At 35.9% G+C, this 17,932-nt stretch overlaps 1 protein-coding gene across 1 annotated transcript in view; it reads left to right on the top strand.

The window, feature by feature from the left end:
* Positions 1–10,279, top strand: part of LOC150087916 (LIM/homeobox protein Lhx9-like) — a 106,591-nt gene extending 96,312 nt beyond the window's left edge. The window contains exons 3-4 of the mRNA XM_090370512.1: positions 518–762; positions 9,369–10,279. Of these exons, the coding sequence (XP_090226638.1) occupies positions 518–762; positions 9,369–9,686 (563 nt within the window). The 3' untranslated portion in view covers positions 9,687–10,279. The remainder of the gene's footprint in view (positions 1–517; positions 763–9,368) is intronic.
* The last annotated feature ends 7,653 nt before the right edge of the window (positions 10,280–17,932 follow it).

Raw genomic sequence — 17,932 nt, 5'->3', positions numbered from 1 at the left:
ATCAGTTTTGAAAATAGCATTCCTGTATCGTCATCAGTAGAGACATCAGTATCAATCATCAGTAGGGACACTAGCCATTTAAGTTATGGAAAAAACTTCTATCTGTCGTCTTGCAAGTTGATAGCTTAAATAAATTCATGGAAGAACTGGACAATCTTTTAGAGCGAATGGTTGTGTGAAATGCGAATTTTTTTTTTTTTTTTTTTTGCCTGATGCTGTAAGCTTGCTTTCTTGCATCATATACCTCTATTAATGCTAATGCTAATATCATTGGTCATTGACAATATATTAGAGATCTTTCAAGAATAACTGAACTTTTCATGTGTCACAAAAGATAAACAATTCACCGAAAACAAAGGAAATGCTTTTAGTCCAATTTAGTCCAAATACTGTGTTGTTTAAATTTAGCCAATTTATTTCATTGTTTTTCAGTACTATTTAACTGATTCCAAGATGATAACGAATCCTACGCGCATGTCTCTTATTTTTTTTTTTTTTTTTCGTTTTCATTCCTTAGGTCTCGCTGGTATTGACACCAACTGCAACCTTCATCTTCCGCAAATCGATGGTGGTACCACGACTCCTACATCACAAACATCACTGTCCAATGGGCAATCACAACGTACAAAACGCATGCGCACATCCTTCAAACATCATCAGCTTCGTACAATGAAGTCGTACTTTGCTATCAACCAAAATCCGGATGCCAAAGATTTAAAACAGCTCGCGCAAAAGACGGGACTTTCGAAACGGGTGTTACAGGTTAGTGGCTTTTGTGTGTGCGCGTGTATGTGTGTGTGTCTTTTTTTATTTTGGTGTTAATCTAAGAAAACAAGAATTTGGTAACGTTTAATGAAAAATCACTCTTACCAGTTATTCGCATTTATCAAACAGCATTTTTCCTTTGTTAATACCAGGGGAGCGATCTAACAACAGAACTGCGATTGCTAAAACTTCACATTAAGATATCAGGTCATCCACTGGCTAAGAAGGATGATCAAACATGTAAACAAAAATTTGTACACTATTGGGAAAAATTCCAACAAAATTAATTTTAATGTATCCATGATATCCAAGGTTGAGACACATAGGGGTACCTAGTGATGACTTCAGTGGCCTATTAATCTAAGAGAACTATGAGAAAGGTTTGATAAAAAATCAAGGTACTATACTTTGATTAATTCACTGCGATTACACATATTTCACGCCAAGCTTCTGTTGTATACAGGGCCCATCAGGAATACCTGACACATTTCGCTAATTTTTACTCCTGAACATGTGCAGTAGGAGTATTTGTTTTTAATGAGAGTGTGCAACAGGGTTGGGTGACCAGACGTCCTGTTTTTAATGGGATCGTCCCATTTTTGAGTGAGGTGTCTCATTGTCCCGACAAATAGCCCGTTTTTTTTTTTCTCAAAAGTGCCATTTTATTTAGAGATTGCATATAGATTGCATATAGATTTTGATATAAGTGCATTTCATAAGAGTGCTTTTTTCTTTCCTTTTGTTTCATTAGACATATTTCAAGATTTTTTTTTTTTTTTATGAACACTCCAAACACGAACGGTATCAAAACCTATAATACTTAGCACCGTGCATGGGTTTAAGAATATGGGGGAAATACCAAAAACTTTGCGGCGTCTCCGTAGCCAGGTGGGCAAGAGCAGCAGTGCGTAGCACACGCTTCTTGATTAGACTGGTGTTCGAGCCCGTGACCACCAAATACGGAGGATGCAGAAAGGTCAGGGAATGACCACCGCATATCCCCGGAGCAATATGGCCTTAGTTGCTAATGCTCCTAAAAACCAAATAACAAACAAACAACAACCAAAAACTTTGATCTGGAGACTAAAAATTAGTTTCACCACTTCAAGCCTCTAATAAGCAAAGTGGTGTATAGTATATAGTGTGTTTAGAGCCTAACAGCACCAGGGGTTTTCCCCATCTCCGCGTAGTCTACATTGTCATGTGTTACAGTACTGTACGCTGTAAAGGCCAGAGATTACAGTACGCTGTAAAGGCCGATACAGTGTCATGTATCGTTAAGCAAAGTGGTGGTCACCGGTTTTGAGAGTCATCTACCACCTACCTTATTAAAATAGTTAAAAAAAATAAACATAATAAAATAACGTTTAATGATTCGCCATCTGCTCTCAGTGCCGAATTTCGGCACAGTCATGGCTTCGGGCTTCGCTGTCTGAGAAGACTTTTATTAATAAAAATCTATTATTACATATTTTGCGGTCTCTGTTCCCAAATTTTGTGACTACTGAGAACAACGCACAACAGCAACGCAAATCAAAGGATAGAATCATATGTGATACATATTGTACATCAGCAGTGCGCACTATACTGTCTCGGGTGTCGCCGCTGCAGGCTTTGCAGTTGTATCCCCTATTTTTTAAAATCTGATCACCTAACCTAGGGAAGTCAGTTCATTATGGAGCAGTGGAGCATTCAACAGTGCGTTTTATGCGTATAGTGGTTTTTAAAAAGTAAATCTATCGTTACAACGCAACATAATTTTCGTGTTCCTAACACGCCCTCCAACACAATCAAATCATGAGTGGCCAAAAATTTAGTCTCACGCCTGTACTTTATTGGCAGAGGCTATAATGAAGTATATTCTCTATACAATGCGGCCGTTGCTTAAGAACAGTACAAATTACAAAATGAACTGACAAAATACCTAAACTTAAAAATAAAGAGCTTGAGTAATGCCTGAATATGAGTAATGCATAAAAACACATTTTTATTTGAATGGTGACATCAACACAAAATTATCACTGTTGGGTTAACAGTTATCCTCGTCAAGTTCATTAATTGCCATTTCATTCACCGAAAGTGACTTGGGTGGTTCACTATATCGGCGTTTAAGGTTATTAGTCCTTTCTTTTTCGAAAATGAAGAAAGCTAAGCTTTCTTCACTTTCTTCATGTTTCCGTCAAAGCAGAAAACTATCGTGGTATGAATCAGTAGTTTGACCACAATTTGATTAAATTAACAATACAAACAAGATGTGGTATTAGCATGATGGAGTAACATCTCATACGGCAAGAGCGAATATAAATTTTATTTTATTTTTTTTACACGAAATCTCTTTCTCGCTTTGGAGATGTGCCATGGTGGCCTCGTTTTCCTGGTCTTACAGCACCTGACTATTGCTGCCTATGGGGATATCTAAAGAGCCTTATGTATACAATTATGCGAAGAATTACGAAGTAGCTCAACAGGAGTCGTAACAAAACTGTTGAGATAAATGAAGAAATGCACCGAAAAGTTATGACGATTTTACTCAATATGTTCAAGTGTGTATATGGAATATTGTATATGTAGAAGAATAAGAGAAGTTTACCTCAATATGATACGTAGAAAACTTCCTAATGACACTCGCCAACAAATTTATTACTGAAATTAATTTGCATTAATTTATTTTCGTTTATTTGCTGGAGTGTGTCATTAGAAAGTGTTCTACATATCATATTGAGGTAAATTTCTCTCATTCTTCTACATATATTGAAATACAACGTAGAACGCACTGAGCATCGTAGCTCTGTCTTATACTAATGGAATATACACCCTTGAACAGGTTGAGAGATATATACGGAAATGATACTGTTTTGCGTTTTTTTAAATAAAACTATTTACTATCAAATGTATCAGTCGTTTCGAACGTGGTCTGTGTACTCGTACCACAACGCAATGAAAGGGACAGGACATTTTAAGATAAAACTCTCAAATATGCAAAACTTGTACACATAAATTAGTTTGTTCGCGTTTTTTAAATAAAAATTGGTTACTATCAAATCTGTCAGTTTTTCCGGACGAAGTTTGTGTATAAGTTAGAAATAACATAATGCCTTATAACAGCTTCGGTAACGACAACTTACGTCTCGTTCATATATGGGCGCCAGAATGGCAAGCTTAAATTATTCTTAGCTCTAAACCTATTATCACTCTTCTGATTTAATTAAACATATTTTATGTAGTCTCGTGTATTTATTCAGGGCCAGTGATTTTCTGTAACTACAATGAACGCGAAGTAACTAAATATAACTACTATATAACTATAAATATAACTACTTATAACTAAGTATAAAAAGTAACTAACTGCTTCTAGACATTTTAATTCTAGAATTTCTATTGCAGCTGAAACACGGCCCTTCGGACACCCCCAAATAATATCTCAGTTATATGGAAGGGTAAATGGTGTACAGAATACAAGCAATATATAGTATTATTAAAAACTTGACCGGCGTGGGTCTGTTGCGACTTCACGCACAGTAACCTTAGAATATGAAATATAACAAATCATATTTTAGTCTTTAAATTTTAAAAAAGTAAATTAAAAAAAACTGGAATAAATTTCATTATACTTTCGAGACAAAGGTACATATACAAGATACGAACATTGCTGAATCATTTGCTATTTATTTCAAAACCACTGGATGTGTCACGTAAAAGTGACTCGTCTTTAAGTAAGATAATGTGTAGTGTTCTCTTACTCTTGCTTCATTTTTTTTTTTTTTCCCCCCGGAAAATGACTGACTTGAGAGAAAAGCTCGTGTGCTCATACTCGGTTCTGTTTCAGACTAGGCAAAGCTGTTGAGGAAACTAATAACATGTTAAAACTTTCTTTTGGAGAGGAAATCATAGAAAACTCAAGGATTTTAGGAGTTCTTAAAGTTCAAAAGTAGAATGATTTCTACTGACGACGCTGAACGTTGAAGACTTCTATTCAAAGGGCCAAACTGTGAATCAACGTTTCTACAAAAATGCTCCAAGGAAACATGTACAGAGATAACATTCTGATTGGTTTCTCTCCCACGGCAACGTCCTGGCTGCTGGCTGTGAAGCAATTTCTGGCTAAAAACCACATGACTATTGTCCTCCACTTACTATACTCCTCAGATCCAACACAGTGTGACTTCTTTTCATTGTCCAAAACTAAAGTTCGCCGTTGAAGGTATAGTAATATGATGTGATGACATTATTGCAATGGAATAACAATGCAGCTAGATTTGCGGAGTTAAAAGCCTAAGACATCCACAAATGATTCCATGAGGGAATCGCTGAACTCACTGTATCAGGTCACAAGGAAACTTCTTTGAAAGTGACAGCATGAAACAGCCGCTAAATAATCGCAAATGAAAATAAAAACATAATCAGAAAACCTTTTGATTGCAATCGTATAAGGTATGCTCAGAAACCAATAATCACCATATCAGGTGACAGAATCATAGAGGAAAAAGAGGATAAACTAGTTTCTTACTATTTCCATGCACAGCATTCCTAAAAATGTATTTACTTGAACGCTGGTTGGTTTAAATGGAAGTTTATTGGCACAAGGGCAACTAAGGCCAAATTGTGCCTCTTACTTGAACGCATCTTGCTACCTGTTACTAGGACATACTGTACAAATAAAGGAAATGGTCCGTTTCGGCTAATGAATAACTTCCAACGCATAGAAAACCATTTCTTAAACTCTGAGGAAATCGAGAGGTTACAAGTACAGAGAAAGCTTGGAGTCCACAATACCTTAAAGACCCAATTTGCTACAAAAAAAAAAAAAAAAAAAAAACTTTTTTTTTTTTTTTTTTGTGCGCGAAATCGTGAAGAAGTTTCTCCAATGATTAAAAAACACTTCTACTGACAATCGAAAAGCTTTTGCTGCTAGAATTCTCAGGCAGACTGAAAACAGCAGCGCCTGCTTCGACAGTGATACATTTAGTGACGAGTCCAGTTTTCATGTGTGCGTGGTATGGAAAATATTCCAGAAAAGCTTTTGATACTATTGCACATAAAAGATTGCTGCACAAATTGGAACAGTGTGGCATTAAAGGTAAGTTACTGCTATAGATAAAGGAATGGTTGAGTGGGATAAGAAACAGTTGTTATCAACGGACACTGCTCTCATTGGGCAAATATTATTAGTGGAGTCCCCCTAGGTTCAGTGCTGGGACTACTGTTGTTTCTGTATTTATTAATGATATTGATGAAGGTATGTCAGGCTTAATGCCTAATTTGCAGACGACACAAAGGTTGGAACGTAGTTAATGACGGTAATCAAGGTATGCTACTGCAAAAAGAAGATCTAAATAAATTAAGCAGTTTTGTTGTTGTAAGGTTTAGGCGCAACATTAGCAACGTAGGCCTTATTGAGCCTTTATAATACGTCTGTAAACTGAGTGTGTTCTGTTTTCGATTTGTTGGGTGCTGGACGAAAAACTCGAGTTAACGGAAGGAAAAACCATGCTGTGCTCGCCTGAGATCGACTAACTAAGCCACGTTATGAAAAACTCATAAAAATTCCTCCCGTCATTGACGGGATTCGAACCCAGGTCTTTTCCACCAGATGTGAGGAGGACGGTGATTATACCAACTGTTACCTACGAGGACAAATTAGAAAGTTGGATTGAGAAATGGCAATTGAAGTTTAATATTGACAAATGGCAATTGAAGTTTAATATTGACAAATGGCAAATGAAGTTTAATATTGACAAATGCAAGGTACTTCATATGGGTAGCAGTAATCCCAGATTAATGTACAATCTCTGTAGTACCACACTCGAGGTAGGTGTAAAGTGAAAGACAACGGGAAGGGGGTAATTGTGTAGTCAGATATGAAGTTGTATGAGCAGTGCACATAGGCTGCTAGGAAAGCACATGGGGTTTTGTCAATGAGATTAAGGAATTTTGCCAGCAGGGATAAGAAGGTGATTATTCCGTTGTATAAGAAATGGTGGACGCATCTAAGTACTGCATGCTGGTCCGGAGGTTTCTTTTTAGGAAGGATGTGGATCTCAATGCCGATGTAATCCTTCCTCTAGCTCAGACTACATGGCCCTTGTTGGTAGCACAATTGGTAGAATAGCCGTCCTCTCCACACCGGGTGGAAAAGACCTGAGTTCGAGTCCCGTCGATGACGGGAGGAATTTTTATGGGCCTTTTTCACAGCGTGGCTGAGTTAGTCGGTCTCAGGCGAGGGTAGGATAGTTTTTTCTCTCGGAAACTCGGGGTTTTTTCGTTTAGCAAACAGAAAATCGACCTAAGAATACACGCAATTTACACGGAGCAACATGGTCTTAGTTGCCGATGTTCCTAAAAATCCAACAACAATAACTACATGAGGAGACATAAATTTCAATTGAGAAAGGATAGTTGCAGGATAGATGTGCGGAAATTTGTCTTCAGTCAACAATGTAGTTCATTGTTGGAACAAAATTCCATCTGGTGTTGTAGAAGTTAGTATTTTGAATAAATTCAAGTTAGAACTATACACTGTTAGAGAGGATGGATAGGTGATATGGGAGGTGTTGATTTTTTTTGTTTTTTTTTTGGCTGATGCTTTATATATAGGCTTGCTCTCTTGCATATTTTTTGGAAATTGTTAAAAACTGAAAACTTCTGTTGTTTGAGAGGAGCAATCTAAATATGAATGCATGCTCAGCGAAGTTTCTCGTCACAAGAGAAGTGGTTTTTTTTTTTTTTTTTTTTTTTTTTTGGTTCATGTGGATATCTTCAATTATTTAATGTACCACAACACTTGAGCCAGAAAGTTTTAGAATTTCTAGATAACAACACATTTTCCTGCCGACGGATTGGACGAGAAGGACTCATTTCTTCCATTCTCCAGATATAATTCTTCTGAATTTTTAATTCTGGAGTATCTTAACTGTAGGCATAATTTTTAATCCCGAGTTCAGTTACTGAACTAATGATAATGCCGTTGCTGGATACCATTTCTTTCAAGAAATGGTTGTTGTTTGTTATTGTTTTAGTGAGCTTTTAGGAGCATCAGCGACTAAGGCTATGCTCCGTGTATACTGTGTGTAAATTGCATGTGTTTTGTGGTCGATTTTCTGTTTGATAGACAAAAAACCCGAGTTTTCCCCGGAAACTCGGGTTTCCAAGTAGAGTGTGGGGAGGACGGCGATTCTACCACAGTGCTACCCACGAGGGCCATGATATGGGATCAAAGTTTTGATAGATGATAAAAAACAAACGTTCTATAAAGCAGTGCATCCTAGCCAATGGTACTGCTAATAATCAGATAAAACAAATTCAAGCATCATTATTTTTAATTAACTTAATTTTATTTTTTTAATCAACAATAATTAATCATTAACATTAATTTGGCATATAAAATATTTTTGAAGTGTCGCCTATATTCAAAACACGTAGAAAGTTTCCTAGTAAAGATTAGAAGTATCACGATAAATAAGTTTAGCATTTTTTTTTTCATATAATACAGTAAAATCTTGATTTTAAAGACTATATAAAGCTTGCCACTAATCCGATTGCCGGAAAGAATGTATACGGTCCTCGAAGTTACTAAAATGTTATTAAAAACTATTGTACCGCAAAAAAAATTGTAATAATAATAAAAGGCAATAAAATTAAATACATTATTATGTAAAAAAAAAGCATTAAAATAATACAAAAAATGGGGGGGGTAAGTAAAGTACTTCAGTAAGTTACTTCTGTGATCATAAAAGAGAACAAATGCTTCGTACAGTATTTCTATTGTGCTATCTCATTAACGGATAATGTATTTATAAACGAGAGAAATCCAACCTTCTCATTAACTCTGAATTATTACATTTGTTTTATTTTAAAAATATTTTTACTGATGATAAATAGTACCAGACTGAAACAGTCACATCACATTGGTCCCATACGATGATGAAAAGTCTGGTTCAGTGGACGTCACCCGCCCCTTCCGAAGTCCGTTAAAGCAAGTATTTACTATACATAATTATTTTCACGTTTCGCGAATCATCTGGAATACAACCAGCGCATTAAAAGTGGCATTGTGCTTCTGAAAGTGTTCCTAAAGAGCGCATTTCCATTGGAATTTCTGTTGCTGCAAACAATCTGGTTTACATTATATTCCTGTTGGCGAAGAATACAGCGCTTACCAGAGTTTTCTCAACAGAAATGTATAAAATATACTGGTTTTCCTGATTACCTTTGAAATGATGACCGCGATACTCACTATGGTGACTGTAAAAACCGGGAGACAGTTGCACTAAACAGCTGCAACCAATTAACATCGTCTTGGAACTTTGCTATTTCGCCTTTCCTTCTCATTTGGAAATGCATGAAACTGCAAGTTGTAGGTTCTTTTTTATACTCCGGCGTGGCCACTAGGTCAGGGAAATTTAAAATTAATTATTTCGACAAACTGCCGCCCTTAAAATTTAGACGGAAAACTCAGACGCGCGCGCGCGCGCGCACACACACACACACACACTCCATATGATGCACATGAAGTTTTTATTAAAAGTAGCTGTAATTTAAATTTAATTTGAAACAAACTTGTGTACAATCCAATGAAATATGGTGATTGTATTTTTCTCTTTTAGGTATGGTTTCAAAATGCCAGAGCTAAGTGGCGAAGAGGTAACTTGAAACAAGAACATCAACGACAAACGGAACCACAACTCACCCTGAGCGTCAGCAGTCCAGGAGCTACCAGCTCTTTCTCAGAGGCCAGTCCCATACCGTCTTGTGGACTAGGAAACGATGGATCAGTGGGACCTAATGGACAAACTCAGGTTTCTCTTGGGGGACTGGACTTCGATAACAGCAGCACAATGACGTCACTAGTTCCACACCATGTAGTGCCCACGGGACACAACGGTGAATCTTTACGCATAACTTCCTTCCACGAACTTTTCTGACGAACGCCAGTTGGCGTTCTAATTTATTCTCGACTTCACCGTTCTTACGGTGCTCTGCATATCATGGTTATGTTAAGACTCGTTTCCTTGGAGATGGAGGCGCTGATGAAAACTGGTATTTTTTTGTTTTTTTAATCCTCCGCTTATCGTTAAAGTCAGGAATATACATACCAAGAACAATTCGTACCATAATCCTGTTGTCTTTCAAATTGTTCTATTTTGTCAGTCTCTCTCTCTCTCTCTCTCTCTCTCTCTCTCTCTCTCTCTCTCTCTCTCTCTCTCTCTCTCTCGTAAACTGCCACCTTCTGATATTTTCACCGGTTGATCGAAATATTCTAATCATGTAATTTATTCTCTTTTCATTATATGTTTTGTTATAACCAACGTGGTTGTGCGAACAGTGAAACTTTGTTTTATTTTCTACAATTTGTCCGTACTGACTCTATGTGAACAGTAATGCTGTCCTACGCATTTCTTAGATCACACGACAAACGCTATAAGTGCTGGTGAAGCTCAGGAAGCAGCACACCCCTTTTACTCAATTCTTCTCTGTACTGTAAAGCGTGAAGAGAAAGTTGTAAATAATCTCTAAATGGGGGAAGGGAGACAGGCATGTACGTCACAATTAATAAAGACTTTTTTTATATTTATGCGAAGTTTTTTTTTTCTTTGTGACACACAATTGGAACAACTTACAGTTTCAGGCGTTAAGGTTAAAACTTCACATATCAGCTCACGATTATGAATTCCAATGAATATCTATTTTGCACAGGTAATTTTATTATTTTGTCAGTTAAGGTAGTTAATGTTTTTTTTTTTTTTTTTTTTTTTACAATCAGCTAATGTTTTTGGCTATACATGATTCTGAATTTTCTTCTATTCACACTATCAAACTATTAAATGTAATTATTATTAAAACTAACCGAAATTTTAATTTTCATTCTTATCAGTCGAAAAAGTAACGGATCTAAACGTCAGATTTTGAAGAACTGTATACAGGAAAAACTGGCAGATTATTTAAAATACAGTATATTAAATTGAAAAAAATAATAATAATAAAAATAAAAAAACTACAATGAAATCTATTCCTTGAATATTTCACAATCAAAGAGTGACTGTGTAAAAACAATCTTACTTGTATTAAAATAAGATTTACAATTAAAATAATCGAAAACCTACTCACTTGCCTGATTATAACGTATCTAAATATACTCATAGATATATATAGCATTTGTATTAACACAGTTATAATACTTACATTTTAATTTTTCTTAGTGTACCTACATAAACTAATGTAAGTACAGTATATGGTGCACTATAATGTTTAAGTCAAACTGTAGATTTGACTTTTACATTTATAATAAATGATTATTTCTTATATTGCATGCATGTCTTGAATTTAGGCTTACTCTTTAATTCGGGCTACAATCCCGAATAAAATTCAGACAAAACGTCTGAAAACTGAAGATACTTATAATTCCAGACCATGTCACCACTGATAGATAAAATTATAGACTATTTCTTTTAATCACAAGTTTTCATGAATAAAGAAATATGAATGTAGAAAATGTATTTCATTGCAGCATAAGCCCTCTTACCGAATCAACCGATGTTTCTCTCCCTTTTCACTGTCCCAGTATGCTTGGGGCTGGTGTAGAACAACACGCCCGCCTGTTGAGTTGTATGCTTCTCGAGAGATCAGTTTGTTCAAACTAGTGTTTGCGCAAGCAAAATGATTTGTTATTTTGCAGTAACAATTTAATTAAACATTACGTAAATTAATGAAATAAGGGCGAGAAAAGAAAGTTGTTAGTTTTCATATAGAACTAAATTGGATACTCTGGAAAGACTCGATAAAGGTCTTAAAAGAACTCTTTAAAAAACTTTTAAAAATTCAAAAAAAAAAAAAAAACCTGCTGTTGAATTGTAAAATACTGTACAAAAATCTAAAAGGATTCTGTATTCAGTTTGTTTCACAAGAGTAAAGATTTCTCTCCACTTCAAAGAAACCAAAATTAGAGATAGTAGACAATGTTATGGCTGTGGTTTAGGCAAGAAAGACAACATAAAACTCCAAACAGCAGACCCATAAAAGGCATCAAAGAAAAGGCCTCTTGTTTCCACCAAAACGTTGAATGGTGAAGAAAGTGATATCAACTTACAGATGGATTGAACATTAGAAAAAATATGGCATGATATTAATGTATTGAGTGGGAAGAGATTATCCGCTGATCAGCCTACTCCTCAAAATTTTACAGAAAAATTAGTCATTTATCAAACAAAAATATACTGGAAACCCTACAGTATAGACGAAACAGGTATAAATTATAAGATGTTACCTACAAAAATTATGGCAAAAAAGCGGAGCCTGCCGCATCAGGGTACAGTACTTAAAATCCAAAGAGAGAGACAGAGAGAGATTCTCAGTAAATGCTTGCTGCAATGCAAGTGGAATTCACAAATTGTTGCTTTTTGTTGTTAGTAAATCATGTAATTCTAGATATTTTAAAAATTATTAATTATTCACCTTTACCAGTTTAATACCACTCAAAAAACCAGCACGGATAGACTCTGCATTATTCAAAGAATGGTTGTTTCATGAATTTATGCCTTCTCTAAAGAAACACTTGAAGATAATAAACTTATCTAAAAAGGATATTCTCTTTCTGGATAATAATCTCCTTCACATTCCACTTGTGAAAAGTTACACGGTGAGTTTGAAGACTTATTACATGGATTTTAAAATGATATTCCATGAGCTGAGCTATTTAACTGAGGAAATTAACTATAGTAACGAATGGGCCTGGAGTACTGGGGTCCATAGTTTAATATCCATAGTTTAGTTTAAATTAAGGGACACGCGTCCCGAAAGCTACTGATTTTTGTTAATATATTTGTATAACTGGTTTATAACTAACTTAAGTGTATGAAATTAACTATCTTAATTAGAAAACACTTTCAGGTGCCCAGTGGTTATAATTGCTGTCTTTCCACACTGTGTGGAAGAAGCATTGGGATACAAAGAAGGGAATATTATTTATTTTTCCCAAGAATGTAACATCCCTGATTCAGCCTATAGATCAAGAAGTTTTTGAATGTCCAAAGAGACGACATAAATGAAAGTTTTGTTAAGTTCAATTTAAAAAAATAATAAATAAATAGAATACGCGAATATAAGGTGTTATAGAATTGTTAAAAGTTGTCAAAATCAAATGTGTGTTTACAATATAGCACTAGCATGGAACGAAATTCCAAGTTCAATATCTGCTAAATTTTGGAGAACATTTGGCCCGAGATTGACAATGCTAACGAAAGTCTCGAACTATAAGAAAATAATGAACACAGTTTATGAAATTATGTCAGGAAAACTGAATAATTTCCAAAGATTTACAGCAAGAATACAAAAAACAATGGATTCAACAATATTTTCAAAAAAATCGTCACCGATTTGTTGGACAACGAAATTATGAACAGTGCAGATATCGTTGCACCATAATAGAAGCAGATGGAGATAATATGAAAATGAAGAGATTGAATCAAATCCAGACCCAAAAATTTCTTGTGCACAGAAATGCCCTAGATACAACTTTACATTATATTGAATCAATGTGATGTTTATAAAAAATAAATAAAAAAAACTGCTGTAAAAATAAAATTCCTTAGGTACGCCGTGTTAACCGACTTGTTTGATTATCCAACCAATTACCGGTCCCGATCACGCCGCATAAGTGGGCCTCTACTGTATTAGTTACTCCTCATTGCAACACTAAACATAAGGTAAGTAATATGACAAACTATCTAATTAAGTTGCTGTTGTCGTCATTTTTTATTTTATTTTATTATTTTTTTATATATATTTTTTTTTGAGCCAAAGCAACTACGGCTATAAGGCGTAAGGTTGGTTGGTTGGTTGGCAAGTTTTGCTGTAGATGCCAAATCCAAGTTCTTTGGGGGAGAAGGGAGTGTACGGTTCAAACAAAAAAAATCCTTGCCCTGGATCTACTGACGTATGGAAAAAAAACTCATCACTCCTCCCATAGTAACGGGATTCTAACCCAATGCTTCTTCCACACAGTGTGGAAAGGCAGCAATTATAACCACTGGGCACCTGAAAGCGTTTTATAATTAGTAAAGATAGGTAATTTCCTCAGTTAAATAGCTCAGCTCATGGAATATCAGTTTAAAATCCATGTAATAAGTCTTCAAGACTTATTACATGGATTGTTTTTCCAGTTGAAAAGTAAAGCTGGATGTTTTTCCAGTTGAAAAGTAACACGGTGAGTTTGAAACTCACCGTGTTACTTTTCAACGGGAAAAACATCCAGCTATACAAACTTAACATCAATTTTTGAAACTCTCAACATTCAAGAAACTCTGAGATTCGACTGATAAGGAGATAAAAATGGCACCCAAATTAAAAAAAAAATCTAGTCCAAAAAGATGCGATACAAGACGGTAAAAGATCCTAAAACCGATTCATGCAAGTTATTATTTTCGGCACTTTAAGTCAATAAATAGCGAATGAAAAGCGTTCATGATTCGATCATAATAGCGAGATTCGTTCTTTCTCCGTAAAAAATAATAAAATGTTTCATTTTTTAAACTAGAAATCGAAATTTTAAATCCAGTGAAAGCAATACTGCAAGACTGAGAATAACTTTAGCTATGTTTACTCTCTGGGGTATTCTTATATTGGCTATTCATTAAAAACTGAAGAAAGAAATGAAATAGATGATAGTCACTGATTCATTCAAATGATTCAATAATGGTCCCAAATGACTGCAAGCTTCATTATTAGCAAACTCAAATACATGAGGAGGAATTTTTACTTGGAATGAATTTCAATGTGTTCGACAGAGAATAAAGTGAGTCTGTTTCTTATTTCTGATAACCGAAATTTTCTAAGATCTGCCTGCATAAATGAGTTTTGGTTAGATCTAAAATAGCTGTTGAATCTTTAATTCGACTATACCTATGTTTTCAGTTTAAAACAGTGGTACAGAGTATCTAATCCTTGTAAATTTTTAATTTATTGTTATGCAAACGATACAAATAAATCATACTAAAAGGAGAGAATTACCCATCTATCCATATAAAAAGTAAAGCTGATGTTGTGTTTTTTTCAGCTAGGCTAGCTAAGAATAGGCCACTTGTATCTGTTCCGTACAATACTTGAGACGAATACGAGTCGTTTAAAAAGATGCTTGCTCGTTAACGTGCATGCTATCCTATGCATAGCCTATTTGTTCAAGTGTTTGGATAAAGTCCAAACATTACTTTGAAGTTGTATTTTTTTTCCCAAGCCTCCTTTACAAGCAGCAGAGCGAAAAGATGATGATAAGTATAAAGCAAATTTGTTCAAATGGTATCTTTATAAAGATACGGTATATATTCAAACTTAGAACCTTATATTGTTCTTAAATTAAAGCTTTATTAAACATGAATGTCGAATTTTATTTATATTTTATGGTGGACATAAAAATATATTATTAAAATTCCTCTTCACACATATTTTCAAACAGCACCTCATGTATTCTTCTCAAAATATTCACACTCTTTTTGAGAATACATTCAGGCATTAACCTTTGAAGAAATATGACTTCATGTTACTTTAATTTGTGAATCTGTGTGAGAAAATACACACTGAAAAGTAAACCGTGTCTTGGCAACAGCACAGAAAGAGAGAGAGAGAGAGAGAGAGAGAGAGAGAGAGAGAGAGAGAGAGACTTGGATACTTCATAATCTCATATAGAAAAAATCTTAGAAAAAATCTACTAGACTTGATAGTCATATAGTACTTGAAAACCGCCTTGAATTACACAATGCGCTAATCAAAGAGACCACAAGCGCAGAAAATTGAGCCTTCGCGGCTATCCACTATCTGTTCGACAAAATTAACAGAACACATAGAAAACGTGGTGTAACTCGTGCAACTTGCCATGAAGCAGGACAAAATTTGGTACGGTGATATACCATAGAATAACGAAATGAGGAGACAGCAAGAAACTTCGAACAGGTATAAGGGACATTTATAGGAGTTGTATAAGAAATAATAAGTTGTATAATTGGTCCTTGAGGGTGTCGCAGACATTCTCTCAGATATGCTAAGTGTGCTTGCTACTTGAGAGTCTAAAACATTGATGGAACTGATATTCGGGTGACACACTAGTCAAGTAGACCTAATTTCGGCGAAGTTCGGTCGGTCTGTGACAGCCAAATCTCTGCTTGCACCTTCACGATGGTGCGACTGATAGTAACCCTGGGTATAAACCCCATGTGCAAATCCTGAAATACGACACCTAGCACACTGTGGGTGACCAACCTAGCACACTGTGGATGACCCAGGTGCGAACCAACGTAAGCAGGATTCGAGGCATGGCGCCCACACCACACGGAGAAATGCCGCCCCTCTGTGTTACCAGCAATGCTAGGTGGTCGATGACTCTCATCAATCGCTGAAATACCAATATTTTGCTTATTGTAGGCTTGAAGTGGTGGAACCCATGTTCCAGAGCAAAACTCTGGTTAAACCCTCACCCATATCTTCCTCGTGCAGTATGATTGATGTCTTTTGAGGTTATGATGGACATCATGGCGAGATCAAATCTTCCTCATATTTCGAGGGTACAACTCTAAAACAGTGTTCGCATGCCGGCAGCTAGTTAGTACGCTAGGCCGAACCACGTTATGTCAACGATCTCGGTATATTCTTACCATGTATATGCCATATCCAATAATTTAATTACTTCAAACAGCATGTCTCCCCACTTTATCTTTCTACTGAATACACCATGAATTGTCAAAATAATAAAGCAAACTTACCTGTGAAAAGATCTAAACCCCCCCAAACACTTCCTCGTTCATTTCACAAATATATGTGGTCTCAGTTCTAATCTCATTGATGTCCATTTCCACTTACAGTCTGCCAAGCCCTATGTACTTTTCTGAGAGAATCTCAGTTACCGGTTGATTCAATCGCTACTCATCTCAGTTGTCCAAAATATTCGCTGTATGATTCCTTTCGCTTCAAAGGTGGTATTTGTGCATATGTCCGTTCTGATATTCCCTGTCAGAGACTTAATAATTTGAAATCTCCTCTTTTCGATCTTCTCTGGCTTAAAATCTCTCTACCACATTCTGTCAAATTAATCTCTTGCCGCTATCGTTTTCCCAACTCTACTAATCACTTGGAACTCTTTGACTTCTCTCTTTGAAACTTGACTTTCTCCAATCCAACATTCCTAACAGTGAGGTAATTTTCCTTGGTGATTTTAATGTTCATAACTCCAACTGGCTTCCGTTTTCTAGTCACACGGACCTAGCTGGTCGAGATTCTGAGGCTTTTGCAATTACTAATGACTTCGCACAGATTGTTCATTTACCTACCAGAATACCAGACAGTCCTAGCCACACACTTGATCTTTTTCTCACAAAAAACCTTTCTAAGTACATGGTCGAGGTGAGTGGTCCTCTAGGCATCTCTTATCACAACTTGGTGATGGTGTCTTCTCCAGTGGAGCCTTTCTGTCATGCCCAATCTCAAACTTGTGTTGTTTAGCATTAAAAGAATGCAAAATGGGATGATCTGCGAGATTTCTTTTCTTTTTTTCCTTGATCGCGTTACTGCTTCAAAACTTCTGATGTCAATGTTTGCCCAGATAGTGTAGGTAAAATTATTCTTGTAGGGACGGAATCCTTTATTCCACTCTCCACCTTTAACTCGCCCTTTATCTAAAATTTGGTTTTCTAATAAATGTGCTAAGGCTGTTCAAGAGAAAAATATTGCATATCGCAATTGGATTGTTTCCAAATCTTCAGTTTCATTTTCTGCCTACACAAAAGCTCCTAAAAATTGTAAAGTAATGATTAATCAGTCCAAACTAGATTTTGAACAGGCTAAGAGTAGAAAACTTGCTTCTTGTCCAAATGACAGCCGAGCATTCTGGTGTCTTGACAAAGCTATTGGCAGTACACTTCATTCAATGCCTCCTGTGGTCTTCCATAAAAAGGATGTCAGAAGGATTTCGATTAATCTTGATGCTAAAAAAGCTCAAGGTCCTGATGGTATTTATCCACTTGTTCTCAAAACCTGCGCTCCTGATCATACTCCAGTTCTATCCTGCCTTGTTTCACTTTCTTATTCCAAATGTGTTTTTCCTTCTGCCTGTAAATTTGCCGATATCCAGTCAGTTCGTAAAAAGAGTGACAAATTCCTCCCTTCCAATTATCATCCAATTGCAATTACT

The sequence above is a fragment of the Mastigoproctus giganteus genome, chromosome 3 (assembly GCF_048544385.1).
Source record: "Mastigoproctus giganteus isolate SK-2022 chromosome 3, ASM4854438v1, whole genome shotgun sequence".
Lineage (NCBI taxonomy): Eukaryota > Metazoa > Arthropoda > Arachnida > Uropygi > Thelyphonidae > Mastigoproctus > Mastigoproctus giganteus.
This window is presented reverse-complemented; position numbering and strand designations above follow the sequence as displayed.